At 52.7% G+C, this 24,389-nt stretch overlaps 11 protein-coding genes across 11 annotated transcripts; 6 read left to right on the top strand and 5 right to left on the bottom strand.

The window, feature by feature from the left end:
* Positions 1–556: 556 nt before the first annotated feature.
* On the top strand, positions 557–1,279 carry N7474_003328 (uncharacterized protein; the record flags this gene model as incomplete). Its single annotated transcript, XM_057194743.1, has 2 exons — positions 557–896; positions 963–1,279. 2 exons carry the CDS (start codon positions 557–559, stop codon positions 1,277–1,279), a joined length of 657 nt encoding a protein of 218 aa, XP_057056098.1.
* A 261-nt stretch (positions 1,280–1,540) lies between these two features.
* On the bottom strand, positions 1,541–2,376 carry his3 (imidazoleglycerol-phosphate dehydratase HIS3; the record flags this gene model as incomplete). Its single annotated transcript, XM_057194744.1, has 2 exons — positions 1,541–1,956; positions 2,058–2,376. 2 exons carry the CDS (start codon positions 2,374–2,376, stop codon positions 1,541–1,543), a joined length of 735 nt encoding a protein of 244 aa, XP_057056099.1.
* A 309-nt stretch (positions 2,377–2,685) lies between these two features.
* On the top strand, positions 2,686–3,211 carry N7474_003330 (uncharacterized protein; the record flags this gene model as incomplete). Its single annotated transcript, XM_057194745.1, has 2 exons — positions 2,686–2,778; positions 2,843–3,211. 2 exons carry the CDS (start codon positions 2,686–2,688, stop codon positions 3,209–3,211), a joined length of 462 nt encoding a protein of 153 aa, XP_057056100.1.
* Positions 3,212–4,586: 1,375 nt separating this feature from the next.
* N7474_003331 (uncharacterized protein) lies at positions 4,587–8,507 on the top strand (the record flags this gene model as incomplete). Its single annotated transcript, XM_057194746.1, has 1 exon — positions 4,587–8,507. The coding sequence occupies one exon, from the start codon at positions 4,587–4,589 to the stop codon at positions 8,505–8,507; it is 3,921 nt and encodes a 1,306-aa protein (XP_057056101.1).
* A 663-nt stretch (positions 8,508–9,170) lies between these two features.
* On the bottom strand, positions 9,171–10,751 carry N7474_003332 (Pet127 family protein; the record flags this gene model as incomplete). The annotated part of the gene is made up of 1 exon (XM_057194747.1): positions 9,171–10,751. The coding sequence occupies one exon, from the start codon at positions 10,749–10,751 to the stop codon at positions 9,171–9,173; it is 1,581 nt and encodes a 526-aa protein (XP_057056102.1).
* A 287-nt stretch (positions 10,752–11,038) lies between these two features.
* N7474_003333 (uncharacterized protein) lies at positions 11,039–11,758 on the bottom strand (the record flags this gene model as incomplete). The annotated part of the gene is made up of 1 exon (XM_057194748.1): positions 11,039–11,758. The coding sequence occupies one exon, from the start codon at positions 11,756–11,758 to the stop codon at positions 11,039–11,041; it is 720 nt and encodes a 239-aa protein (XP_057056103.1).
* Positions 11,759–12,809: 1,051 nt separating this feature from the next.
* On the top strand, positions 12,810–15,325 carry ade1 (bifunctional aminoimidazole ribotide synthase/glycinamide ribotide synthase; the record flags this gene model as incomplete). Its single annotated transcript, XM_057194749.1, has 3 exons — positions 12,810–13,086; positions 13,140–13,667; positions 13,722–15,325. The coding sequence occupies 3 exons, from the start codon at positions 12,810–12,812 to the stop codon at positions 15,323–15,325; spliced, it is 2,409 nt and encodes an 802-aa protein (XP_057056104.1).
* Positions 15,326–15,736: 411 nt separating this feature from the next.
* N7474_003335 (CocE/NonD family hydrolase) lies at positions 15,737–17,503 on the bottom strand (the record flags this gene model as incomplete). The annotated part of the gene is made up of 1 exon (XM_057194750.1): positions 15,737–17,503. One exon carries the CDS (start codon positions 17,501–17,503, stop codon positions 15,737–15,739), a length of 1,767 nt encoding a protein of 588 aa, XP_057056105.1.
* A 359-nt stretch (positions 17,504–17,862) lies between these two features.
* Positions 17,863–19,481, top strand: N7474_003336 (uncharacterized protein; the record flags this gene model as incomplete). Its single annotated transcript, XM_057194751.1, has 2 exons — positions 17,863–17,998; positions 18,052–19,481. The coding sequence occupies 2 exons, from the start codon at positions 17,863–17,865 to the stop codon at positions 19,479–19,481; spliced, it is 1,566 nt and encodes a 521-aa protein (XP_057056106.1).
* Positions 19,482–20,437: 956 nt separating this feature from the next.
* N7474_003337 (uncharacterized protein) lies at positions 20,438–21,618 on the top strand (the record flags this gene model as incomplete). Its single annotated transcript, XM_057194752.1, has 4 exons — positions 20,438–20,637; positions 20,692–21,108; positions 21,161–21,264; positions 21,317–21,618. The coding sequence occupies 4 exons, from the start codon at positions 20,438–20,440 to the stop codon at positions 21,616–21,618; spliced, it is 1,023 nt and encodes a 340-aa protein (XP_057056107.1).
* Positions 21,619–21,711: 93 nt separating this feature from the next.
* N7474_003338 (uncharacterized protein) lies at positions 21,712–23,859 on the bottom strand (the record flags this gene model as incomplete). The annotated part of the gene is made up of 4 exons (XM_057194753.1): positions 21,712–21,993; positions 22,046–22,328; positions 22,381–22,455; positions 22,514–23,859. 4 exons carry the CDS (start codon positions 23,857–23,859, stop codon positions 21,712–21,714), a joined length of 1,986 nt encoding a protein of 661 aa, XP_057056108.1.
* Between the last annotated feature and the right edge of the window lie 530 nt (positions 23,860–24,389).

The following is a 24,389-nucleotide window of genomic DNA, read 5'->3' on the forward strand; positions in this document are numbered from 1 at the left end:
CTGGATTGACTGCTCACCTGGAGCCATTGGTTTTTGATTTTCTGCCATTTGAGGGGCCTATAACCACGCCTGCTGTGGTGGTGGGATTACTCTGGGATTGCCTGGTCCCTCTATTTACCCAACCCTATGATTTATAACCAATTTTTAGACTTACATTACTTCTGGGATCAGAGACCAAAGAAATCTATTTGCTTGAAACTACTTGCTTCACATTCTTGGTGCTGGCATTCCTGACTGTGGTTGGTTTGAATGGCGTTTCAGACCAACCCTCCCAAACCCTAACTCCAGCGCCAATAACAGACGCGCGCCTTACATCGCCCAATCCATTGTCTCACATTCTCCGCGAGCACCCTTTGTCTACTAGCCTGCTGGCCACAATGCCCAGCAATGGGCGGCTATGCGGCGGTTCCCTCACCCACCTCTCTCAGCAATGTAGTGGGCAACCCATATAAAGCCACCACTCCTTGGCTTTCTCTAACATACTGTCCTCATCTCTCAGAATATAATTGCTAGCCAAACTGCGTTGCTCTCCTTTGCTCTATCTCCTACACGCAAAATGTGGCACCTCTACCTCACCACCCTCTCCCTCCTCACCCTCTCCCTCTTCTCCGCCGCAGCCCCAATCTCATTTTCCTTTCCTCTGATCCCCCGCGATGCCGCCCTCACCCAAGCCCAGGTGGAAACCATTGCGCCCAAATCAAACACATGTGACGATGCTCCAGCTAAGGGCGAGTGTGCTACCGCAAAAACCGCCGCCAAGTACACCTCGCAATCCTTTGATACATACGAAGTCACATCGAAGGCAGAGCAGGCAGCTATCATCAGTCTGATGGCGTTTGAAAGTCTTGACTTCAAGTATAACAAGAACCATTTCCCAGGTGTGCCGGGCCAGGGCAGTACGCATTCCTTTCTTTTCCACCTCTGTCAATAAACGAGGTGATGATGATTAACGAATTATACAGCGCGTAACATGCAATCCCCATCCTACAACAAAAAGTACGCCGCCTCCCTCCCAGATCTCAAAGACAAGGTCGCCAAAGTCGCCAGCAGCCCGGCCGATCTCCTGGATCTGCTCCGCGATAACCACAGCTATGACTTTGGCTCTGGGGCGTGGTTCTTGACCACGCAGTGCTCCAAGGAGGTCCGGACTGCTTTGCAGACTGGCGACGAGGAGGGGTGGCAGCGGTATATTAGTGATTGTGTGGGTACGTCTGTTACAGATGAGAGGAAGGAGTATTGGCAGAGGGCTATCAAGGCTCTAGGAGTGAAGAGTTCGTAATTCTTTCTTCTGCGTCGGCTGGTCGAAGCAGGTTCTTCGACGGGTGTTTTGGGGTTGATTGAAGTATTCATGATTGATGCATTATGGCATTATTAGAGATGGTTTAGCCATGAATTGATATCGACATTACATATTCTCATCCGTTAAATCCTTGCTATCCTTCAAAACAATTGACCAGAAGAATAAACAAAGATACAATATATTCTAATCCCATCTCGTCACACATACACATATTTACAATCGACCCAAAATCCCCCGAATCTAAAGAACCCCCTTAGTACTAACTACATCCCCCGCCCCAACCTGCCCCTCAACCCTCCTCGCACAAGCCGTCCTCATCGCAACAGCAAGCGCCTTGAACGCGCTCTCCGCGCGATGGTGGTCATTATCACCATACGTGCAGCCCACATGCAGGGTCACGCCCGCTGCCTGCGCGAAGCTCTGCAAGCCATGCGTGATCATCTCGGTGCTGAGGTCGCCGATCTTCTCGCGCTTGAATCCCAGGTCGATGACTGCCCATGGCCGGCTGGAGAGGTCGATCACGGCCCAAGAGAGGGCCTCGTCGAGGGGGGCGTCGCCGCGTCCGAAGCGCGTCAGGGATTGCCGTGCGCCTAGGGCTTGCGTGAATGCCGAGCCGATGGCGAGGAAGGTGTCTTCTGTTGTGTGGTGGTCGTCAACTGCAGATTGTTCGTAAGTATATATATAAAAAACACCTATTTGGCTTCTTTCTCTTCTCCGTTGCCAATGGATAGGAGAGAGAGAGAAGAGTAGGACGCACTGTATAAATCCCCCTTCGCCCGCACCGCCAAACTCCACCCCGCATGCTTCGCCATCGCATGCAGCATATGATCCAGGAACCCGATCCCCGTGCTCACGGTGATCTGCTGGGTCGCCGTGAACTGCGTCGCATGGCCGGCATCCTTGGGCGGCACAATGCCATTCTTGGCCGCGGAGGCTTCTTGCGGGTCGCTTGGGGGTGAGAAGTGAGTGGTGGGCTCGTAGGGAGGTAGGATGCCGCCGTCGAGACTGAGGGAGACTTGGATTTTGGTTTCGTTTGTTACCCGCGAGAGGGATGCTGTGCGCGCGGCGAGGGCCATAATGGTGGGTGGGTGTGTGTTGGAGCGTGATTTGGTATAACTGGAGGTCGGCGGCTTTTTCTTGGATCGGAGATGTTGAGTGGGATTATTGTTGATCCGGTCCTCTCCTTAGGTCATTGTTCTGGTTCTCTCATCCATCGACACACTCACTTGTACAGCTCCTTCTTCTTGCTTTCCTTTCTCCTGCTGGCCTGTCTTGAATTCAATTAAAAACAGAGTGTATCCTCAGCTTCTTCTGCGTCCATTTTCCTAATCTCCCCGCCAATCTTACAACACAGAAACTCAACCTACAGGAAACAACCATTCACCATGCCTCCCCCACCAAGTCAAAGAGGAGACATCGAGCCTCCAGCGGAACTTACCCGCGAAGCCGCCAAGGGCTTCATGACTGGAGTGTTCCGGGTATGTACGCCAAACACAACCCTTCGCAACTGGGACTAACATCTGCTTCTTTACCGCGCTATAGTTCGGCTCAGTGTCCATCCTAGCTCATATGATCATGATCCTCCCTCACCCATTCACCTTCACAGCGCCTACACCACCCGCCAGTCCTGACGCGCCACCCCGTCCGCGCCCCTCGCCGTTCTCGCCCGCGGGACTCCGCTCGCGGTTGTTCTACCGTCCGCTCGAAGGCTTCTCCGAGTGGATCTCGCCGACAGCACGTGTCTACCGCGGCCTGACGCCTCAGTTCAAGGTCTTCCTGCAGATTGCTGCGATGACCCTGGGTGGGTGCATCTGGGCGGAGAGGAGGGTGAATGACTACATCGAGCTGGTTCGTCGCATTAAGCGCGCGGAGCGGCGGCAAGCGGAAATGGAAGAGAGATCGCGTCCGTGAGGAAATCCGGCGGGATTCAAGCCGGGCGGAATTCCAGAGCTTCGCCAGGGCCCTCTTTTTTCAATAATCCAGAAGCTATCTGCAATAGCTCTGCTCCAGCGGGGTTGGTGCTTGGGTGATTATTCGGCTGCTCGTACATACAACAAACAGACCACTGTAGCCGCGCTTTACCCCTGGAGCGATCGGGCTGAAACGAGGCCCCCATCTGGATCCCACCCCCTGATCTCCTCACCCTGGACCTGCGGCATTCGATTCCGGGCAAGCGTGGAGCTGCCTGAGCTGTCGATCTGCGTGGTGGATCGGGTTTGCCCTCACTGAGTGGTCTCCTGCTCGATGCTAAGCACTACGCCCACCGGCACTAAGGAGACAATCCTTGTTATAGTCGGCCATACTATCTGTCACCGATTGCCTAGCGGATGCATGCGGTGGAGAACGCCTATTACGTGGCTCTGGCTCGAATGCGGATGCCATTCGATATGTGCGACCGCATGTCTCAGCGCCTAAACGGTAGGCAGCGATCACGGACGGCGTAAACAGAGTAAATCAAGACAAAATGTCCGACCCCGCGGGCTAGAAGGAATTTTTCTGAAGTCCACCATGTCGAAGAATAAATAGAGAGCAGAACCACAGTAGAAAAATCAAGATGAAACACGGTACAAACGGTTCGTCCGAAGTGTTGGGCGTTTAACTGCATTCGGTCATTCCTCCCTCTTACCCTCCACCAGCTTCCACCTTTTTCCTCTCTCTCTCTCTCTCTGTGTCTCTCTCTTCTTTTGCCCTCTCCGGCTGTTCTTTTCATTTTCCCCTGTTCTGTTTGCAACGCATGATTTCACCTGACATCATTGCCCGCCCCTGAGCACCAATCATTCGTCCATTCCGTGCAGATCGCCCGGTCTTCCTTACCGGATTAACCTTCCAATCCCCCGATTGATCACAATCTCCTTGTTCCCGCCGTTTTGGGCTGCCCTGACCGACTTCTTGCTGGCGGATGCGATCGTCTCCTTCCGTCCTTCTTCCGGTCACTCGCTCGAACCTACTTCCTATTGCAATCGAGCTCTTCCTTGCGCCACATTGTTGACAGCTGCTTGACGTGTCGGCGGTGCCCATCCGTCTGAAGGTGCTAGTAGATATATTCGCTGGTGGTCCCACTTGCCTTCCTGTCCAATTGCTTCTCATGGCGCCCTGACGGATTGCAGTATGTACAGCTTGTCATTATGATTGCTTGCTAGGATTGTTGCTAATGCACTCGGTTCGCCTAGTGAGATCGACGTCGAGGTCGTCGATGAGATAACACTACCCTCGCGCCGCTAGCTTCTTTTCTTGCTTTTAATTCTCCCGCTCGTCCATATCTGTTTACACCTGCCCGACTTCCACCATGGCTGAAATGGCAGTCAAAAAGCAGCGGCGAAAGAGCTTCAGCAGTGTGTTCAGTCCTTCGTCCACAACCTCGGCCCCTCCTCTCCGGCCGCGTCTCCATGACCGAACACCCTCGGATGATACGCTGACGCAAAGCAAAAAACGCCGCAATTCGGGGTTTTTTGGCCGGGCCCAGAGTCCGAATAGAAGATCCACTGGCCCTAATGTCTTGCGTCGACCCGGGACGGCACACTCGGACATCACGTCCTTCTCCGCTTCATCTACGCCTGTTCTGGAGACCCCGCGACCCCGGAAGTCGCTGCAGAAGAAACGCACTTCCGTCTTCGGGTCCTTCCGGTCCTTGCACTCACTGCACTCATTGGAAGACGACAACGACCCCCTCAGCGCGTCGGTCGGCTCGCTTGGAGACGATCAGCATGTAGCTGATCCCCGAAATGGGATTTGGTCATCCGCCATTCTCCACCATGGGGAAATACAGACTACTGGCAGCATGTGGAGAAAGAAAAGCCAGTATCTCGTTCTGACAGACACGCATATCATCCGTTTCAAGACCCAGAGCAAGGCCGCCGATGCGTTCCCTTCGATCCCACCTTCCTATAATGTGCGGGCCCCGGCCCATCACCGCCAATCAATCGCCTCGATAAGCTCATTGCAGGACATGCACCCGATGGTCGCGGGCGATGCGTCTGCCGGTATTCCGCTAAATAGTATCATTGCGGTCTACATGCTGGAGGATGGACGGTTGTCCCCAACAGTGGAGGTAGCGTACCTGGATGAGCGCACTCACAAAGCTGCCTTAGTTCAGATGCAGACGCCCGATCTACAAGAGCTGAATCTTTGGATGGTGGGCATTCGTCAGGCCGCCCAGATGGCTCGGTCAAACGATCCGCTGCTGTTCAGTCGAGGCTCGGTCGAGTACGTGACTCGGATGCTGGAGCACGAGCGAGACTATGACCCACAGGTTTTTCGTATGTTCCGCGTTATCCAAATCGCTTCGAGCAAGTCACCTACGCGATCTTCCTCTGATGATCTGGCGAAATTGTCACCCACCGGCTGCTACCTCGCTCTTGGATCTCACAAAGTCCATCTTATTCCAATGCAAAAGACCGGCAACCGATCATCGGTGGTCTCACTCACTGACTTGGAAGTGGGCGCCTCCTTTGGTTTCATGAATCTCACTGGTCTGTCAATGGAGTACGGCGACGATAGCCTGCATCTTTCGTTCAGAGTTCCATTTCAGAAAACATTCAACGTCTTCCTGGCCTCGGTTCACTCGGTAGAAGTTGCTGGCTGGATTCGACAGCACACTGAGTTCCTGCGTCCTCTATGGACCAGACAGCCATATGAGTTTGTTGTGCCGCGTGAGTTGCAGAACGATGACAACTTCCCGCCTGTAGCGCTGGATGAGGATTACGGCTGCTTCGACCGCACGCTGGTCGCTTATTCCGCAAGTTACGATATTGACACCTCCAACATTCGTTACACGATTGACTTGGAGTGTGAAGATGCTCCTTGCTTCCGATTACTCCGTCCAGCTTCCCCGAGACTGCCAAGATACAGCGCCCTCGAGTTGATTGCGGTCATGCGCGCCCTTCGGTATAATGAATCTTTCCGCTCCATATCTTTCCGCGGCGTCAACCTCGATGTGCTTCAGGGTCTCCGTGATATTCACGGAGTGGATATGGATGTGCATCTTGACCGTGGAGGGTGTCTTATTCAAATCCCAGGTCAAGGGAGCCTCGCCGTTCTCTCTGAAGAGATACGAGGTTTGGTCTTGAAGAGCAAATGGCTGCGTCGGCTCGATTTCTCGTATTGTCTTACGCGGACACCAACATTCGACAAGGGGACTCGTGATCCGGGCTGTGGAATCCCAGAGGCCATTTTCCCTGTTTGTCGCCGGGAACTGACTAGTGTCGATTGGGTAGCTCTGAATGGAATCAAGCTCGGCGAAACGGATCTTGACTACTTGGTGGATGCGGCATCCCAACGCCGGAGTCATCTGAGAGCATTGGAGGTCGGAGATTGCGGATTGTCTGTTCATGACCTGGACCTGCTGCTGTCAACCATTGTCGCGCAGGAGTCTACTCTCGAGGCTATCAATATCTCCGGCGTCCAGGGACGATTAAACCCCGATGTTCTTCAACAGTACATCGGGTACTTTGGTCAGATTCGCAAGATCAACCTATCCCGCATCTCCCGGACATCTGGCCCCGAGCCGCTCATCACAGCAGAAATGTTGTTCAATTGGCGACTTGAAGAACTGGCCCTCAGCCGCACGACTGTCAACCGCCAGACTGTGGATGCCATCGCCACCTACCTGGCCAGTGATAGGTCCCGGAACCTGCGCGTCCTCCGACTCGACCAGTGCGGCCTGACCGGAGAAGATGTTGCCATGTTCATGCATTCGATGGCGGCTGGTCCCGACGCTTTGCGGAGCCTCCATTTGCATGTTAACGAGAACCGGCTTGACAATGGCTGTTCGTTCATTTTTGACGCAATTGCGAAAAACCAGACCCCATCGCATCTATCTATGCGGATGATTGATTTCAAAAAGGAAGACCAATTCCGGGAACTGGTGGATGCAGTCCGGAAAAACACCAGCCTGCGATATCTAGATATCTCCAAGGCGTCCCTTCCGTACGATGCAGGTCCAGAGACGTGCCGCGCTCTGCAGGTAATGTTTGAGGAGAACAAGACGCTAGAAGCGTTGGACATCAGCGGAGAGAATGCGCATCTGGACGTCGCCCGGTTCGGGATCGGTCTCAACCTGGCGCTGACTGGCTTGAAGAAAAATACGTCTCTCAGGGTGCTTCGAATCGAGCACCAGAAGCTGGGTCTCCAGGGCGCGAATACTCTGGCTTCGGTTTTGGAGTACAATAACTCGCTGCGCGAGGTGCATTGCGAGAACAACGATATCAACCTTCAGTCATTTACCGTTCTTGTCAATGGTCTGCAGTGCAACCGCACCCTGCTCAGTCTTTCATGCATGGATCGGGATCGAACCTTGTCCATCGACAAGGTGCGGCGAGAGGTTGACAATGTCCGATGGGATGCAAGCAATGTCCAAGGCTCTACGGCGAACTCGATCCGTCGCTCCCTGCATGCAGCGATGCATGTTGGCAATGCCCCCGTTGGACATCGATTGAGCAAACATCCGCCGGCAAATGTTGCTGCCGCTCTGGAGACATCTCCATTCGCTAGCCACAACGTTGATCTCGTCCTGCAGTCCCTGAACCGAAAATGGGACATGGAAGTCGCTCGCCTGCGCCGATATCTTCTTCGCAACTATAATATCGCACATGGAATCCAAGACGACGTCGATGATGCGTCTAGCGATGGCCGGCCCGTGACAGCCGCCAGTCTAGGCACTATGCTCGATGACCTCAAATTCGAGGTCGCAGTATCAGCAGACGAAATCCATGCCTCGCCACCCGAAGACTCCGCATCATCCATCCACCTTGCCGAAGAGGACCCGGGAAACCGGCCTCTTCCTCGTGTCCCCACAGCCGAGTTCACGTCCAGCATAATGGCGCAAAGCGAATCAGATCCGCGCGCCCAAACCGCTCGCGCGGCACAGATTCTGCCCTCAGAATTCGGTCCATCAAGCCCTATCTCTTCCTCCTCCTCCTCAATCTCACGCATGGCAAAGCCCGTCCCCGCCGTGCCTTCATCCGTCCACCGATCGAATAGCATCCGCAGCGCAAACAGCTCCAGCACCGTCTCAATTGGCAACCGCAGTGCGCGCAGTGCCTACGGCATGGCCTCATCCACTCTACGCGGGTTTCTCAGTGGAAACGCCATGAAAGATCGTCGGAAGGTGCAGCACGACTCGCGTCCGCCCACGGTGTTCGTTCAGACGAATGACAAGCCGCCTCAGCTGGACTGGGCTCCGCCGAAACTCGATTTGCAGGAGCTGTGATCGCTGACTGATATCAGCTAGCAGCTGCCTTTGTTCCCCCGTGGTTACTGTTTGCATTGCTGTCGGATTGTACATATCCGCTTTTGTACAGAATCAAGGTCCTTCCCCATCCTCCACCTCTCTCTCCCCCTTCTCTCTCTCTGTGGATCTTGAATCCTTATCCTCTCCGCAAAGCTCTGTTTCTGGCAATGATACCCTGATCTACACCATCTGAATGTTTTGATCATCTGTCTTATCACCTTACGCTTATAAACCTCCTCCCTATCTCTCATAGAGATGCGATTATCATTGTTTCCACTTGGCGTGGGTTACATGTGCATCTGTGGGATTGGCTTTCCTTATCTATGGGGCGTCTGCATCTACTGGTCATGGCGTTGAGATATATCCTCGATCTTAGTTTAATGTTATGATGCTCTTGTTTGTCCATTGTCTCGACTTGAAGAATTATTTAGAACACAGAACATGAGGAGAATGGATTTCTATCGACCAAAAATTGCCGTTCAAATGGGTATGTTCGTATACAAGATCCCCCGGAATGAAACAACCCGACACAGACCAAACTAGAAACAAGTGAAGAAAAGGGAGGAAAAACAAACCCTCTAATGTACAATAGGTCCAACCAAACTCCAAGACGATATACTTTCGTCCTCCTGAAACCCAAAATTAGTTAACCGGTTCATTAAACACAACAACCCCGTGCTTCTCATCAAGCTGATTCTCCTTCTCGCGATGGCTACGACCTTGCTTAGCGACTTCGCGCAACTGCCGAATATAAGCATTGGCCGCGACGCCAATCTCATCCTCGCCACGGTCATCGAGAACAGCGCGGCGGCGGCGCTGGCACATTTCGTACAGGCTGCGCGCTCGATAAGGCTCCAGTTCGTTCAGCTCGTAGTCGACGGCCCATTCGTCGCCGGCCTTGAAGTTGGTGGGACGGTCGACTGGTTTTCTGTTCACCCTGTTTTTGACCGAGAGCACCATTCCGAGGAGCTCGGTTTCTTGCCCGCCCTTTTCGAGGTCTTCGGTGAAGGATGGGTCCGGAGGAGCGTCCGAGTCGTATATCGGGGCTGATGTGGCCTCTGAGGAGGGAGACTCGGGCGTGTTAGGATCTGAGGAGAGGGTTTGAGAGTCTTCTGAGGGCGTAGAGGGCGATGGTTCTTCTATCTTTGCTGCGGCATCGAGGTCCTCGTTTATATCGTCTTTTGGTTCGGGATGGAGAAGACGCTTCTGGTATGCCTCGATTTCGGCTTGATTCTTCGTCTGGATGGCGTCGATCTCCTCGTCCGTGACGGGCTCGGCAAAAATGTACATAAATGGAGAGGTTGCGTCTCTTGTTTCAAAATGGAAGCGCAGCGATTGCTTGGGGAACCGGGCAGTGGCCTTGTCGAGGATTTTATTCCACAGTCCCAAGCTCAGCTTGAACTCTTCATCTCCCAGCGCAGTGTCGCTCTGTCCGTGCAGGGCTTCGTCCATCTCCGCAAGACTAATATACTGAAATCCGAAGATGCGCTCGACGTTGTGGAAAGCGACAAATATCCCATCCATGCGGCCGACGCGCACCTGCAGAGAATACTTCAGGAACGCGGCGCGGATCATGTCGAAGTATTCCCGCTCAAAGGACTCAAAGTCACCGAATCGACCCTTGATCTCGTATCCTAGACCGTGCTCAAAGTTCTTTGCATCCATTCGAATCGAGACAACGGCACGCGTTTTCAAATCGAACATTCCAGTACCCGGCAGACGGGGATCATAGGCATCCAGCTGGGACCGCATGATGAAATCGCCATAGGTGGTGAAATGGTAGGACTCAGGTACGGCCTCCTCTTCTTCCGGCGTGATCTTGTTTTCGTGCGATCGGCGATACCGCTCAAAATCATCTTTCGGCAAGGTGAGGAGCTTCTCCATTGATTTTCCGAGGTTCATAAGGATATTGGCGTTATCAAACTCCTTGTCCGCGTCGATGGCGTACACCCCATCCTGGTACCGAAGGAACATGGCCGCAGGCGAGCGGAGAAGGCGTGTGAAAGAACGCAACTTCTCGGAGAAGCCTTGAGATACGCTGCTCACATTGACAGGTCGCCAGCTCGAAAGAAGGTAATGGAAATGCGAGAGAACCGAAGTCATACTCGAAGATGACCCAACGTACTTCTTCTGTTGCTTGACAGCTATGTCACGTAAAGTCTCATCTTTGGACGAGGTTATGTATGCCTTCAAAGCTTCGAAATCAAACTCAGTTACCGGCATAATTGAACCCAAATACGGATCAAAGTTGTAGACACGAGACCGAGGGTCACGAAGATGGTAAACGCCAGGACTGTATCGTGTTAGTTTCACAAATCTTCTAGCAAAAAGAAGCAGCTTACTTGAAAAGCACCCTTTCAAGGCCAAATGACAAAGTTGGAACAGGGGCCAGGGGAATATCCAATGCTTGGGAGAAGAAGAGTCAGCCGGGGTTCTGATAGTCATTCTCTAGCGACACTCACGGGTCAATGGCTGAGATCGTGCATTTAGAGAGCCTTGGTCTTGATGGATTATGGACTTTGACTTGGTTGCCGGGTTTTCCTCTCGCTCTCGCTTCGCCTTCCGGGGGGCAGGGAGTTAGGCTGCTCCGTCACTCGGGGAGCTGCAATCTCTTCGTTCTGTCCCTTGACCTCCTGCTTGTCGGGGTCTTGCTTGCCTGCAGCGCTCTTCTTCTCCTTTTTCTTCTTCTCCTTGTCCGCGGCGGCCGTCGTGTCTGCAGCGGCCTCTTTCTCCTTCCCGTTCTCAGCGACGGCCTTCATCTTTTCTAAGCGGGCCTTCTTTTCTTCAGCGGTCTTCCTCCTCTTCTCCTTCACAGTCTCCTTCTTCTTCTCCTTCTTGTCTGCAGCGGCCGTCGTATCTTCAGCGGCGGCCTTCCTCCTTGCTTCAGTGGCCTTCTTCCTCTTCCCCTTCACCTTCTCCTTCTTGTTTTCAGCGGCCTTGTCATCTTCGTTGAGATCTTTTTCAGCAGCCTTCTTGTCTGCTTGTGCTAATGCTGATGATGTAGCCTTCTTTTTCTGTTTGGCCCGTAGCCTCGCCCTGCGTTTTGTGTTGCCCACAAGAAGACTTTTCTTCTTTTTCTTTTTCCCTTCTCCTACTTGCTCTCCTTGCTCTTCTCGTGGTACCTTCGGCTTTAGCTGGCGACTGAACTTTTTCGCCGCGCTAAATTGCTGTGCTGTCGCTTGAATGGAAGCTTGAGAGTCTTGATGCGGGGGTTTTGGAGGCCTTTTCATTGCGGTTTTTATCCGGAGATTCCTGCAAGAAACTCGGTTAGTACTCCTTTCCGCGGGACACGAGAAAGGTGACAAGCTTCGTACCTGGGTCGCAGCTGCATATCCCCGAAACCGCGTTTGCGTCAGAAAGTATGGCCGTGTCTTCTTGCCTTTGCTAATGAAGAGAGGTGTGCTGTGAAAGGCGCGTAGCTTGTTGGGAGACCCAACCCGGCGTGCTAGACAGGAGAGGCAGACATGGTCGCGGAGAGGGTCTGAGACCGACCGCAGCGAGGCCCGAAACATCCGATCCTAAAATATAGAAACGGAAAGATATAGAGAGCACGCGGGCTATCAAATGGTGTTCCGGACAGCAATTGATGGAATTGAGAGCATCGATTCGAATCTCGCGCGTGTTTTTTGTCTGCCGCGAGTCACCGCTTTAGAAACCTTGATGCCTGAGGCAGAGACATGAAGAACAATCCAGATGGTTGTCAGAGGAAGAAACCAGGGGAAATGATATTGTCTAGTCCAGATCGGCCCTAGCAAGGTGGAGGAGATGGGATTTCATATAGAATGGAAATTCCTATTGTGCAGAAACCTGGATCTGGGTTGAACGACGACATACATGGAGTAGGTGGTGCACGGATTTTTAGGGCTAGAAATAAATGTACCAAACTACAGATCATTCCATTGAATTGTTAAGACTATTACATATTCTCCTTAAATGGCTTCTTCAGTAGTCCTATATTAGGTATACAATCCGAATCATTGTAAGGATCGCTGGTGGTGCCGGAGAAACACCGTCCCGGGAAAAAAAAAAGTCAACGATAAGAAAATCGATGATCGTCTCGTCGCTCCTCCACCATCCTCCCGCTGCAGTTGCTTCTCAGTCTCCCGCGCGAGGTAAGTTTCTTCTGCCATCTGTCAATGCCTTGACTTCACTCTCTCTTTTCTCTTTCATTGCCTTCCAATGCTTCTGTCCAGCTGGAGGGGCAATCGTCCTTACCCCGCGGAAGAAAGCCCACAATCGCTAACCCACCACGCCGTAGTCCCTCGAGACGCAGCTCCCACCATGGTTTCGGAACAATTGCGCGTCCTAATCGTCGGCAATGGCGGCCGTGAGCACGCTCTGGCCTGGAAGTTGAGCCAATCGCCCCTTGTCGACGCTGTCTACGTCGCTCCCGGAAACGGCGGCACCGGCCAGGGCAACTCCAAGATCACGAACGCCAATGTCAAGGGCGATGACTACCCCGGCCTGGTGGCTTTTGCCCAGACGAATAAGGTAAACCTCGTGGTGCCGGGGCCCGAGGCGCCGTTGGTAGATGGCATTCAGGGCTATTTCCAGGCCGGTAAGTTCAGTCATGACCACTTTGACCTCCTAGCTAACACCACTCCGTGATAGTCGGTATCCGATGCTTCGGTCCGTCCAAGGCTGCTGCCCGCATGGAGGGCTCGAAGACCTTCTCCAAAGACTTCATGAAGCGCCACCAGATCCCCACCGCTGAGTTTGGCAATTTCTCCGACTACGAATCTGCCCGCCGCTACCTCGATTCCGTCTCGCACAATGTGGTGATCAAGGCTGATGGTCTTGCTGGTGGCAAGGGTGTTCTCCTCCCAGCCACCAAGGAGGAGGCGCACCAGGGGCTGAAGGAGATGATGCTGGACCACCAGTTCGGCTCGGCCGGTGACGAGGTGGTCATTGAAGAGTACCTCGAGGGCGACGAACTGAGTGTGCTCACTTTCAGTGACGGCTACACCATCCGCTCTCTGCCTCCGGCGCAGGATCACAAGCGCATCTTTGACGGTGACCAAGGCCCCAACACGGGTGGCATGGGTTGCTATGCGCCTACGCGCATTGCTCCCAAGGAGGTCATGGAAGAGATTGACCGGACCATTATCCAGCCGTCCGTTGATGGAATGAGAAGAGATGGTACGTTCAGCATGACTGCCATGCTAAAATGCTGCTAACCGTTCTCCTTGCTAGGCTTCCCCTTTGTCGGTATCTTGTTCACCGGTCTGATGATGACCAAGAATGGGCCCAAGGTTCTCGAGTATAACGTACGGGGCGGTGATCCCGAGACGCAGACTCTGTTGCCGCTGTTGAGCAAAGACACCGATCTGGCGCAGATCATGGTCGCCTGTACCGAGCACTGGCTCGATGGTGTCTCCGTCAAGATTGAGCCAAAGTTCTCTACCACCGTCGTCGCCGTGGCTGGTGGCTACCCTGGCTCATATGCCAAGGGAACACCAATGACCCTTGACCCTGCGCCAGCTGGTACCCTCATCTTCCACGCCGGCACCACCTTGTCCGGGACCGAGCTGCAGACATCTGGCGGCCGTGTGATCGCCGCAACGGCGACGGCATCAACCCTCGAGGAGGCCGTGTCCAAGAGTTACGAGGGCATCGCCACAATCCACTACGATGGCATGTTTTTCCGCAAGGATATCGCGCACCGCGCGTTCCGCCAGCAGGCCAATACCGCTCTCACATACGCTGCGGCAGGTGTCTCCATCGATGCCGGCAACGAGCTGGTGAACCGCATCAAGAGCTCCGTGAAGCGCACCAAGCGGCCCGGCACTGACGCCGTCATCGGCGGGTTCGGCGGCCTCTTCTCCCTGGCCGCCGCCAACCCGACTTACCACCCGCACTCGCCGACGCTCATCGGTGCCATTGACGGCGTGGGCACCAAGCTGAAGATCGCTCACGCAGTGGGCATCCACGACACCGTAGGCGTGGACCTGGTCGCTATGAACGTCAACGATCTGGTGGTGCAGGGCGCCGAGCCCCTCTTCTTCCTGGACTGCTACTCCTGCGGCCACCTGGACGTGCCCACAGCCACAGCATTCGTGACCGGCGTCGCCGACGGCTGCGTGCAAGCCGGCTGCGCCTTGATCGGCGGCGAAACTGCCGAGATGCCTGGCCTCTTCGTCGACGAATCCTACGATGCCGTGGGTGCAGCCGTCGGCGCCATCAACACCACCGGCGAGCACGCCCGTCGCATCCTACCGTATACGGACTCCATGCGCCCCGGTGACGTCGTCCTCGCGCTGGCTTCATCGGGCCCGCACTCAAACGGCTACTCGCTGGTCCGCAAGATCGTCGAGCGCGCCGGTCTGCAATACTCTGACCCGGCACCCTTCACCATGCCCGGTCAGTCGAACCAGCTCTCTCTGGGTCGCGCCCTCCTCACCCCAACTCGCATCTACGTCAAGCCCCTCCTACACGCGTTGGCATCCCACCCGGCCGCCATCAAGGGCCTGGCCCATATCACCGGCGGCGGGCTCACCGAGAACGTGCCCCGGATGCTCCCCGCTACACTGACCGCGCATATCGACGTCAGCGCGTGGACCCAGCCGCCTGTGTTCGCCTGGCTCCAGAAAGCAGGCAACGTCTCCTCCGCGGAGATGGCTCGCGCCTTCAACTGCGGTGTCGGTATGATTATCGTCGTGGACCCGGCGGAGGAGGCTGCTGTGCGCGCCGACCTCGAGTCCCAGGGCGAGACGGTTTACCGAGTTGGCGAGCTGCGGGCTCGTGCTGAGGGCGAGGAAGGCTGTGTGCTTGGAGGTTTGTCTTCGTGGGATGCTTAAAATTTTGGATATTGTTTCTAGATTCGGCGGTATTATTTTGGATCTTTTGTGTTTCTTCGCTGTCTATATGAGTATGAGTGAAATGAGATATACCAACTTCTTTTTTTAAGAGGACTTGCGCATCGCAATGTTGGTGACAGTATACCTGCCGCCTCAGGTAGTGATTGGCTCTGGGGTTGATCGCTCACCCCGTTGATTCACTCCCAGCCAGCCTCGTAAGTTCCGTTCGTGCTTCTGGCTCTTCGCCTTGCTCCCATGCTAACCGCCTGGCTCCCTACTTGAGTTCCTAGGATGATGGAAAGAAGTGATGTGATGCGTTAAGCACTGGAAGATAAGAGTGGTTTTGAATGTTTGAAAGTCTTGCTTCAACCATATTTTTCCAACTAACGGTACCTAGCTCAAGGGCTGACATCAAACAAACGGCAGTACAAGATGGCTATCATACTGACCCCCGAGATGCACCCAGTGTAATCCCCGATTCAGGGTGTGATCTGTCCCAAACTTGGAGATCCCCTGGTACCGACCGCTAATCCTCAACTGCAGAGATTCTCCTGCCTCGTACTCCACGCCCATACCCCAGATTCCGATCTCCAGTCGCACCACCGTTCCAGGCTGGACCTTTTCTTCCTTGGCGTGCGTGTAAAAGGGCCAGTTTGGATGCATAGATCGGGAAGCATCAATCTCACGATTTGACGCGCGCAGAATCCCAGTAGGACCCTGGTAGAGGATGACCTCGGAGCGCTCCTCCTCTGGGATATTGGCAATTGTCTTCACAGGGAGGTTATCCCAAGGTATGTTGAAGTTCAACAGTTTCTCTCCGGAAACGGAAAGCTTCTCCAACACAAGGAAGACATCCATGTCATCGAGGTCCTCACAGCGCATGTACAACACTGCTTTGGGCATTCCCATAACCCGCGTGGTCTTAGAGAAGGTATACTTGAACGTCGCCCCAGCGTCCGGGTCTTGTGAGTTGTATGATACAGCTGTTTCCGGTGCTGGGGTCGGCTGATCCAGTGTCAGACCTCCATCCGCAGTCAAGTATGCCTTTCGATATTGCGTGCGCGACGGCGGGAAGTCCGTTTCCACAATATTCGCAAGAGGTTCCTTCTCTCCGTACCGCAGGATCGCCATTCGGACACGCGGAGTTGACTCCCAGCCATTTTCGATGCCTTTCAAGTACCGATCGAAGAAAGAAACAAGCTCGGATCGGGCCTCCTGGTTGCCCCAAATATCATACCACTCCTGGTAGGGATGCCAGCGGAGCCATTTGTTAGGCGAGGTGACTTCCATCCAGCCTCGGATCGCTCCCATGCCATGCATGGTGTTGGTCCAAGTGCCAGTGATGTATGTGGGGATATTAATCTTGGTCATGTCCGCTCGCTTGTCGTTCCACCAGTCGTTTGCCTTTGGTTGCTGTTCAAACATCTTCCGGAAGCTCTCCATGCCATGCCGACCTCGCAACATATACTTCGTGATAAGATGATCGAAGAGGTCGCCACCATAGATACCCCCGCGCGCGAACTGCTCCCGATACAAGTCGCCGCAGCCCTCCCAGGGTGCAATGGCCTTCAGAGACGGTGGCTGCAATGCTGCGATAAACCATTGGACAATAGCCAGGTGAGAATTCCCGGCCATGCCAACATTACCACTGCACCAAGGCTGCTTTGCGATCCACTCAATCACATCGTATCCATCTTCCGCCTCTTGAGTCCCCATGATTGCCATGCGCCCCTCGGAGTCAAATGCGCCGCGGGAGTCAGCATTCACAATGGCGTATCCATGCTCCACGTACTCGGCGGGGTCGGGCGCTTCGAACTTTTCCAAGCCGCTCAAGGTGCCCTCCGGGATCCCCAGATTCCAAGGTGTCATGAGTTTCAGTGAGTCGATGCCATTGAATTTTTTGCCGAAGGGACTCCAGCACAGAATGGCTGGGATGTCTTTTGCGGGAGCTGTATGAGGTCGATATATGTCTGCATACAAGGTGCAGCCATCTCGCACTGCAATGGCAACATCATGCTCGACGAGGATATCACAGGACAGAATGCGTCGTCCAGGTGCGGTAGAGCTGCCTTTTGACAGTAGTTCAGTGTGTGGATTGAGACCTTGGTACCCGCCATGGCCATGCTCTGGCTCCTTGAGCGCCTCCCAGGGTACATCAACGTTGAACTCGACTGGCATGGCTGAAAATGATAAGAAAGCTGAAGACCTTTTCCTCGAAACTCGTGAATATTGAGCATGGCTGTCACATAAAATAGTGCATGTATGTTATTTGCGCTCGTTCCGGCTGGAAGGGGTCGCTCCGGTTCGGCTCGGCCATGTGGGCGTCGTGCCGGAGGGAAACTCCCCCGTTGGCGTGAAATGCGGAGATGCACTCCACAGAACATGGGGTAAATCGAAGCGTTTGCTTTTGCACTGGTGCTGATAGGCGAACGCTGAAAACTATATAAAAATGGGGAAATCGTCAGGATCAGCGGTTCCCATGTAACTATACTGCTGCCCTGGTTTCTCTTTCTTATCGCAGCCATTCCTCGCCCACCATGGACAAGGGAGGCATAGCTCACGTCGAGACTACTCATGATGATCAAACATTCTCAAAGGAAACGGGTGGAAATGTCGAGCTCTTCAGGGGCAACGAAGTGGTCCTTATCCCAACTCCCTCGGCAGATCCTAGAGGTTCGTTTCAGCCCGACCGCTACAAGTCACTTCAATTTTTGACAGAAAGCAAGACCCTTTGAACCTTCCGCCATGGCGCAAATGGATCTTATTGAGCTTGATATCGGCATACAGCTGCACAGCCGTCGTACTGGCATCGGGCCTGGGGTCCATCTTCACCATCGTGGAAGCATCTTACCCCGGACAAGAAGCTCGAGCCAACGATCTAATGACCTATCCCACTTTATTTATGGGCATCGGAAATCTCATCGCAATGCCCTGGGCGTTCACACTGGGCCGCCGACCGGTATTCCTCGCATCGATGCTGCTTCTCATTTGCGCTGGAATCTGGTGCCAGTGCTCGACAAGCCTGACAAGTCATATCGCTGGCCGCAATATCATGAGTCTGGCCGCCGGACAGAGCGAAGCTCTGTCGCCCATGATTGTGCAGGAAATCCATTTCTTACATGAACGCGGTCGCAAAATTGCTTGGTTTATCTTTCTGCAGAATATCGCCTCTGGGGTGTTCTTTGTTGTCTCAACTTACATGGTTTCTGCCTGGGGTTGGAGATGGTGGTACGGCTTTTTCAACATCATGAACGCATTGATCTTTGTTCTATCGGTGGTGTTCGTCACCGAGTCGCATTTCGAGCGATCCGAAGAGGCTATGCGAGGCGAGCCGCTTCCAGACACAAAAACCCTCTGTCCCCATGGCACTGAGGGCGGCGTTGAACAATACGAACCTCGCCGCTGGCGCGATGACCTCAAGCCCGTCGTCCTCCGTCCTCGGCTGCGTGATATCCCGACATTCTACAAACATGTTCTCCAGGGATTCCTTGTGCCAACGACACTCTGGCTCCTGCTGCTGAACGGTGCCAACCTTGGTGTCTATGTTTTCCAGGCTTCTACATTCGCAAGAATCCTCATGACTCCGCCTTACAGCTTTTCCTTCAATGCACTTGGATACGTCCAAGCTGGACAACTTGTTGACTGCCTGATCTTCCTTCCGCTTCTAGGTTATGGCTCTGATTGGGTTATCGGGACGCTGAGCCGTCGTTATAATGGTGGCCTCTACAAACCAGAGTATCGACTACCCGTCTTGGCAATCCCGGCTATTGTCGGTGTGATCTGTGCTCTCATATACGGGCAGGCCGCCGCAAATCCAGAAAAATGGAGTGTGGCATCCATTGTCATTGGTTATAATGCCAGTTACTTCGCCTTCCTGGGTGCAAATATCGTCGGAATTACGTATGCCGTCGACAGCTTTCCTTTCCGCGCTGCTCCTTTCTTAGTTGTTATCTGCGCTGGCCGAGGCTTAATCTCCTTTGGGTTGAGCTACGCCACTCTGCCTACTATTGCTACTCTTGGATATGGCAAAACGATGATCGTTGAGGCGGTTATCTGTGGTGTACTGGCCCTTCTTGCCATTCCAATGTTCTTTGTGGGACCTCGGATACGAAAATTCGTTCAGAGATGGTGCGATGACAATGACAAGGCGCAGTGATGTACTTTTCTGTGCAGTTTTGTGGTGATGTTGTCAATTATCATTTGGGGTTCATATGAATGTGGAGGACGTATGGGGGGCATATTTGCGGTGTAATTTGGCGCGTTATGGCGAACCCTCCAAGCGCCTTAATACATGGCCTATGGAATGGGGCTCGGGTTTCTGAATTCTCCTAGTATCTGGCCATTTGTAAATTGCTAGGAGCTGTCTCTTGGGCCTGCAGAAATCAAAATGAAGCCAGCTATTCTCCCTAACTAATAAGCGAGCGATCTTTCGAGAGAATACGAGATAGCTGGTAAAGTGAAAGCCTGCCTCTGCACTCCACAAGCTCAAGCTCCTCAACAGCTGCATCCAGAGACTGTCTTTTGACATGCTGAACAGATCAAGCGGTGAGAGGCGCTAATTCTTAAACGCCCAATTTGATTGAGATGGTTGGGGTTCAATATTTTTATCCTGTAGTCGACAAGACTTAGACCCTATGTAATAATGAATCACTTGTCCTCTTACTTTTTGGTTGAAGCGGAACTTTGACTATCCTGAGTGACGCTGTTATTACCAAGTTTCTCCAACCACCACGGCCGGGCATCTCGGTATAGAGACATGGACTACATATCGGAATGTGGGCATTGGGCTGCGCCGGTGAAATGCGACAGAGAACGGTAGCAAAAGTGTCGAGGTAACTGGAAGACCACAACCAATTAAAAAAAAAAAGGGAAAATGCGCATATTTTCTCTAGGATGCCGTGGTCATCAATACATCTGATCATGTGCCAGCCGGGCCGGGTCGCTTTAATTAAACCGAACCGGAAAGCCACCTGAACCGAACCGAGAGGTAGTCCATAACTTCTACAAACATTGAAACTTCGTTATAAAAACGATTGTTCAAGGTCGATTGAATAAATCCACAAAGCGATCGTTTCAAGCGAAGGGAACCGTTTCCACGAGAAATTTACCGAGATGGCTACAACTACGGACACCGCGACCTCTACCCGACTCTCAGCTTCGTCTGGAAGACTGTTCTCCGAGGGCACAAGTGTGCACTACGGTGACTTCCGTGACGACCTCCTTCAGAATGGTTATGCCGTGATCAAAGGCGCTGTTCCTCGTGATCGGGCACTGAAATATGCGGACGATATCTATGAGTGGCTGGAAGGCTTGTAAGCCATCTCTTACCTGATTAAAATACAGATCGATACTAAGCTGTGTAACAGCAACCTTGGCTTCAAAAGAGATGATCCTTCAACTATCCACAAAGATCACCTCCCCGAAATCAACGAGAAAGGAATGTGCTTGGGGTACGCAGTCTCACACGAGTCGTTTGCATGGGCCGTACGACAGGAGCCGGAGGTTATCAAGGCTTTTGAAAAGGTCTACGACACCGAAGATCTGATCGTTTCGTTTGACTCAGTCAATATTGGATTTCCAAACCGTACCGACATCAAGCCCAATAACCCATGGCCCCATCAGGACCAAGACCCCGAGAAGCCAGGTTTCCGTTGCTTGCAGGGGTTGGTGAATTTGCTTCCAAATGGACCCAAAGATGGCGGGTTGATCGTCTGCAAGGGAGCGCACTTGTTGTCAGAGGAATTTCATGAGGTTTTCAAGGATGAGGAGAGGGTGTGGTCTTGGTGAGTTTTACGACCTTTTTTAAATTGACTTCATATTAACGAAAGACAATAGGACAAAGGAGTGGTTCGGGTTTACTGAAGCCGGCCTGAAATGGTTGAAAGACAAAGGTTGCCAGTGGATCAAGGTCGAGGCAGAGCCTGGTGACCTGCTTCTCTGTAAGGATCTTTTATCTTGAATGACATTGGGTAGTTACTGATACCAAGCTAGGGGACTCACGCACTCCCCACTATAACCTGTCTTCCGAGACGTCCCAGCCGCGCTTTTGCGTGTACACTTGCTACATGCCGGTAGAGGATGCGACCAAGGAGCAGCTGCAGGTCAAGAAGATGGCCTTTGAGGAAACCAAAATGACAACTCACTGGCCGAACGCGATGCATGTAGTTGATCTGCCTGTCACCAGAAATGGGGAGCCTGATCCGTACCAGCGTTACAAGCCTCGTCAAGAGGTTCGACTTTCAGAGCGAGGATTTAAGCTCACGGGTATTCCTTATCTCGAGCAGATGGCATGAAATACTGTTGGAGGATATGTGAGCGTAAACTAGATCCAGATCACCATGTTGAAGACTCCAAATAAATATTCAATTTATCATTCATTCACTATGTTAGAACAAATGGCTTGAATCATTCAAATCCCATCCTGCCCAATCAAGAGCCGATGGGCCCCACGGTGAACTGAGCGACATAGCATTTGGTTCATCATCCATGAACAACTCGCTCAGAGCTGGACGTGTTGCACCTAAACTCGCAAGGTCGGGCGGTATCGGCGGTGTCTCAAGACACTGAGAACTGTATTGTACCAAGTCAAATAGAATATCATCAATGTTCTCTGCCATGCCATGCTTGTGGTAATGATCTTTCGTGATTTGCATAGCAGCCTTCATTAGCTGATACCAAGGAGTTAGTAGTTGGTGCAATATCCAGGAAAACACAACCCACCTCAAAGTCAGATCGGATTAGCAACGAGCGGTGTTCTCGAAAGATGTGCACTGCCAATGCGTATACTGCAGCCAGCGGGGACGCCATCGTGTTGAGGTAATTCGGCGTTCCAGAGTCCTCTAGTGAAACGAATAGTTTTACCATTTGGCGAGCAGCTTCAGCAACCGCTGCAGGCCCAGACAAAAGGCTCTGCTGCCATGGCTTTCCTGCAGCGTATTTGTTGACCATAGTATGTAGCTCCTCTTTGGGGACGAGAAGAGTAGATCGATTGACAAGAATGACCCTAGTAATAGGAAGTCAGTGGGCCCCTCAAAATTAAGAGAGTAGAAACCCACCCGAGGTTGTAATAGAACGAAAGAAATGCAAACTGGGGTCCATTGCTAAATTGGAGTGTAGGAGTAGATCCGGGCCTATGAACAAGATCAGTCAACTGTAGCAAAGAGTAAAGTAATTTCAAGACAAGCATACCTATACGCAGCGGGCAAGCTATCCTGCCAGCTAGCAAGCAAGAGGATTAATTCACCACCAGTTTGGAGCTTGTCCTCGATCGCCTGCTCTACTGACTGCAGCAACGACTCTTCGCGGCGCCACGCTCTAGCAGAGCGCTCCTGCATCTCGTGTAGCATGTTTGCCAAGCTAATTAACACGTTTCGGAACTGGTGTTCTGGTCCACCTTCCGAATCGACCTGAACCGAAGACGCCATAGTCTCAGATAGTTGACGATCCCATATGGTTGAAGGACGAGAGGTTTCAAGAGCGAGAAATTTCTCGAAAACATACATGCACCACCAGGTCCGGTATTCTGGCCCTTCGCATCCCGTGGCACTGGATTGAGAAGACTTGGTCTGATTGATTCCAATGGACTGGGCCATGGAAACACCCATTGTGAGGATGTCCCATGCCCATGCGATCTTATCACAGTTGCGAAGCACGATCACAAAGAGCAGAATAGCTTGCACCGATTCTAGGCGGCAAGAGGCAACAATATGTCCCAATAACGAATTGCAGTAGCTGATGTATGATGAAATCATCACCCTAGAGGCTTCGCTCGCAGGCATGGTCAACAAGCCAGAGGTCACTATGAGATATCTGAGAGCCTGGATAGGTGCATCTGAAACATGATGCATGGATATATCTTGCGGGTTGTGCGGGTCTGCATTGCAGATTGGCTCCAATGTGTCGCGGTCGAGAAAAGGGAATATTTGATGCAGGGTATTCCAATAATTATCAAGACAGGCCTGCCTTGTCTCCGATGTAGGTAATTCCGGCGCTTGAGCAGATATAAATGTCGCAAAATTTCGATTGGCCACTGGAGCAAGGGCATGTGTTTTCGGACCCTTGAGACGATAAAAGGCCATGTCAAGCCATTCCGTCATAAACTCCAACGTACTGGATCCCACAAAACGAGGCATCATCGGGAGCCGGCCCGTTTTCCATCCTTCCGGACCCCAGCATTGCGACCACAAACGCGGTCGATCTTGACCCGAAGGAGGGGGAATAGAAGAGGAATGTGACTCTGGAGTTCTCAGTGTTCTTTGTCCCCGTTGCGGCGCCGATCTAGTTGTGACGTGGTTCCAACTTTGGGATTGTGCTAAGGCACCAAACTGGGGTGCACTGGGAAGATCATGTCGCCTTCGATGCTCAACCGGCGCACCGTGTCGTCTTTTATCTGTGGTGATGCACTCAACGCCTGCGACCCGACAATTGCGGCACGGCTGTTCTTCATCGCAGCGAGTCTTCTTCTCGCGACAATAGTTGCACGCATAGCTCAGCCGTTTCCGCTTTGCACTCGATGTACTGGCAGGTTCATCCATGGAGGCTCAGATACTCAGGGAATGAAATGAAGGGCAGCGGAGGCTAGACCGGGGATGTCAGTAGTTCGTCCCTCCACATGCCGAGAGTTCCCTCAATCTGATTGGTCACTGTCAGTCAACAGAGTCGTATGTACCTTGGACGCCAGTTACCGTCACCCAGCGTTGTGCGGTAGTAGAAAAAGGTACGCATCTTCTTAGGGATAATTTTGTTGAGGTTACCAAAGACAACCAACTCTGATATGCATCGCCTACAAGCTGTGTCATGAAATCCTTTCTGGATATATATATCTCTACTTGACCTGCTCGAAATGGACCCGACTTGACTACCAGGCACAACCACTGCAAAAGAAGGCGCTAACATGCTGAATCCAGGCAATTTGGTCGGAGATACAATTCAAGGTAAGGCTAGAATAGAGAAGGAACACGACCGGACTCCATGTACATCGCACCTACACCGTTGTCACTACCGCCAGATTGTTCCTCCCCTTGGGGCCGGCGATTGATTTTGTGAAAAACAAAAACATTTGGAA

This window comes from Penicillium riverlandense (genome assembly GCF_028828495.1).
Source record: "Penicillium riverlandense strain IBT 135883 chromosome Unknown utg000002l_segment0_segment0, whole genome shotgun sequence".
In the NCBI taxonomy this organism is placed as follows: domain Eukaryota; kingdom Fungi; phylum Ascomycota; class Eurotiomycetes; order Eurotiales; family Aspergillaceae; genus Penicillium; species Penicillium riverlandense.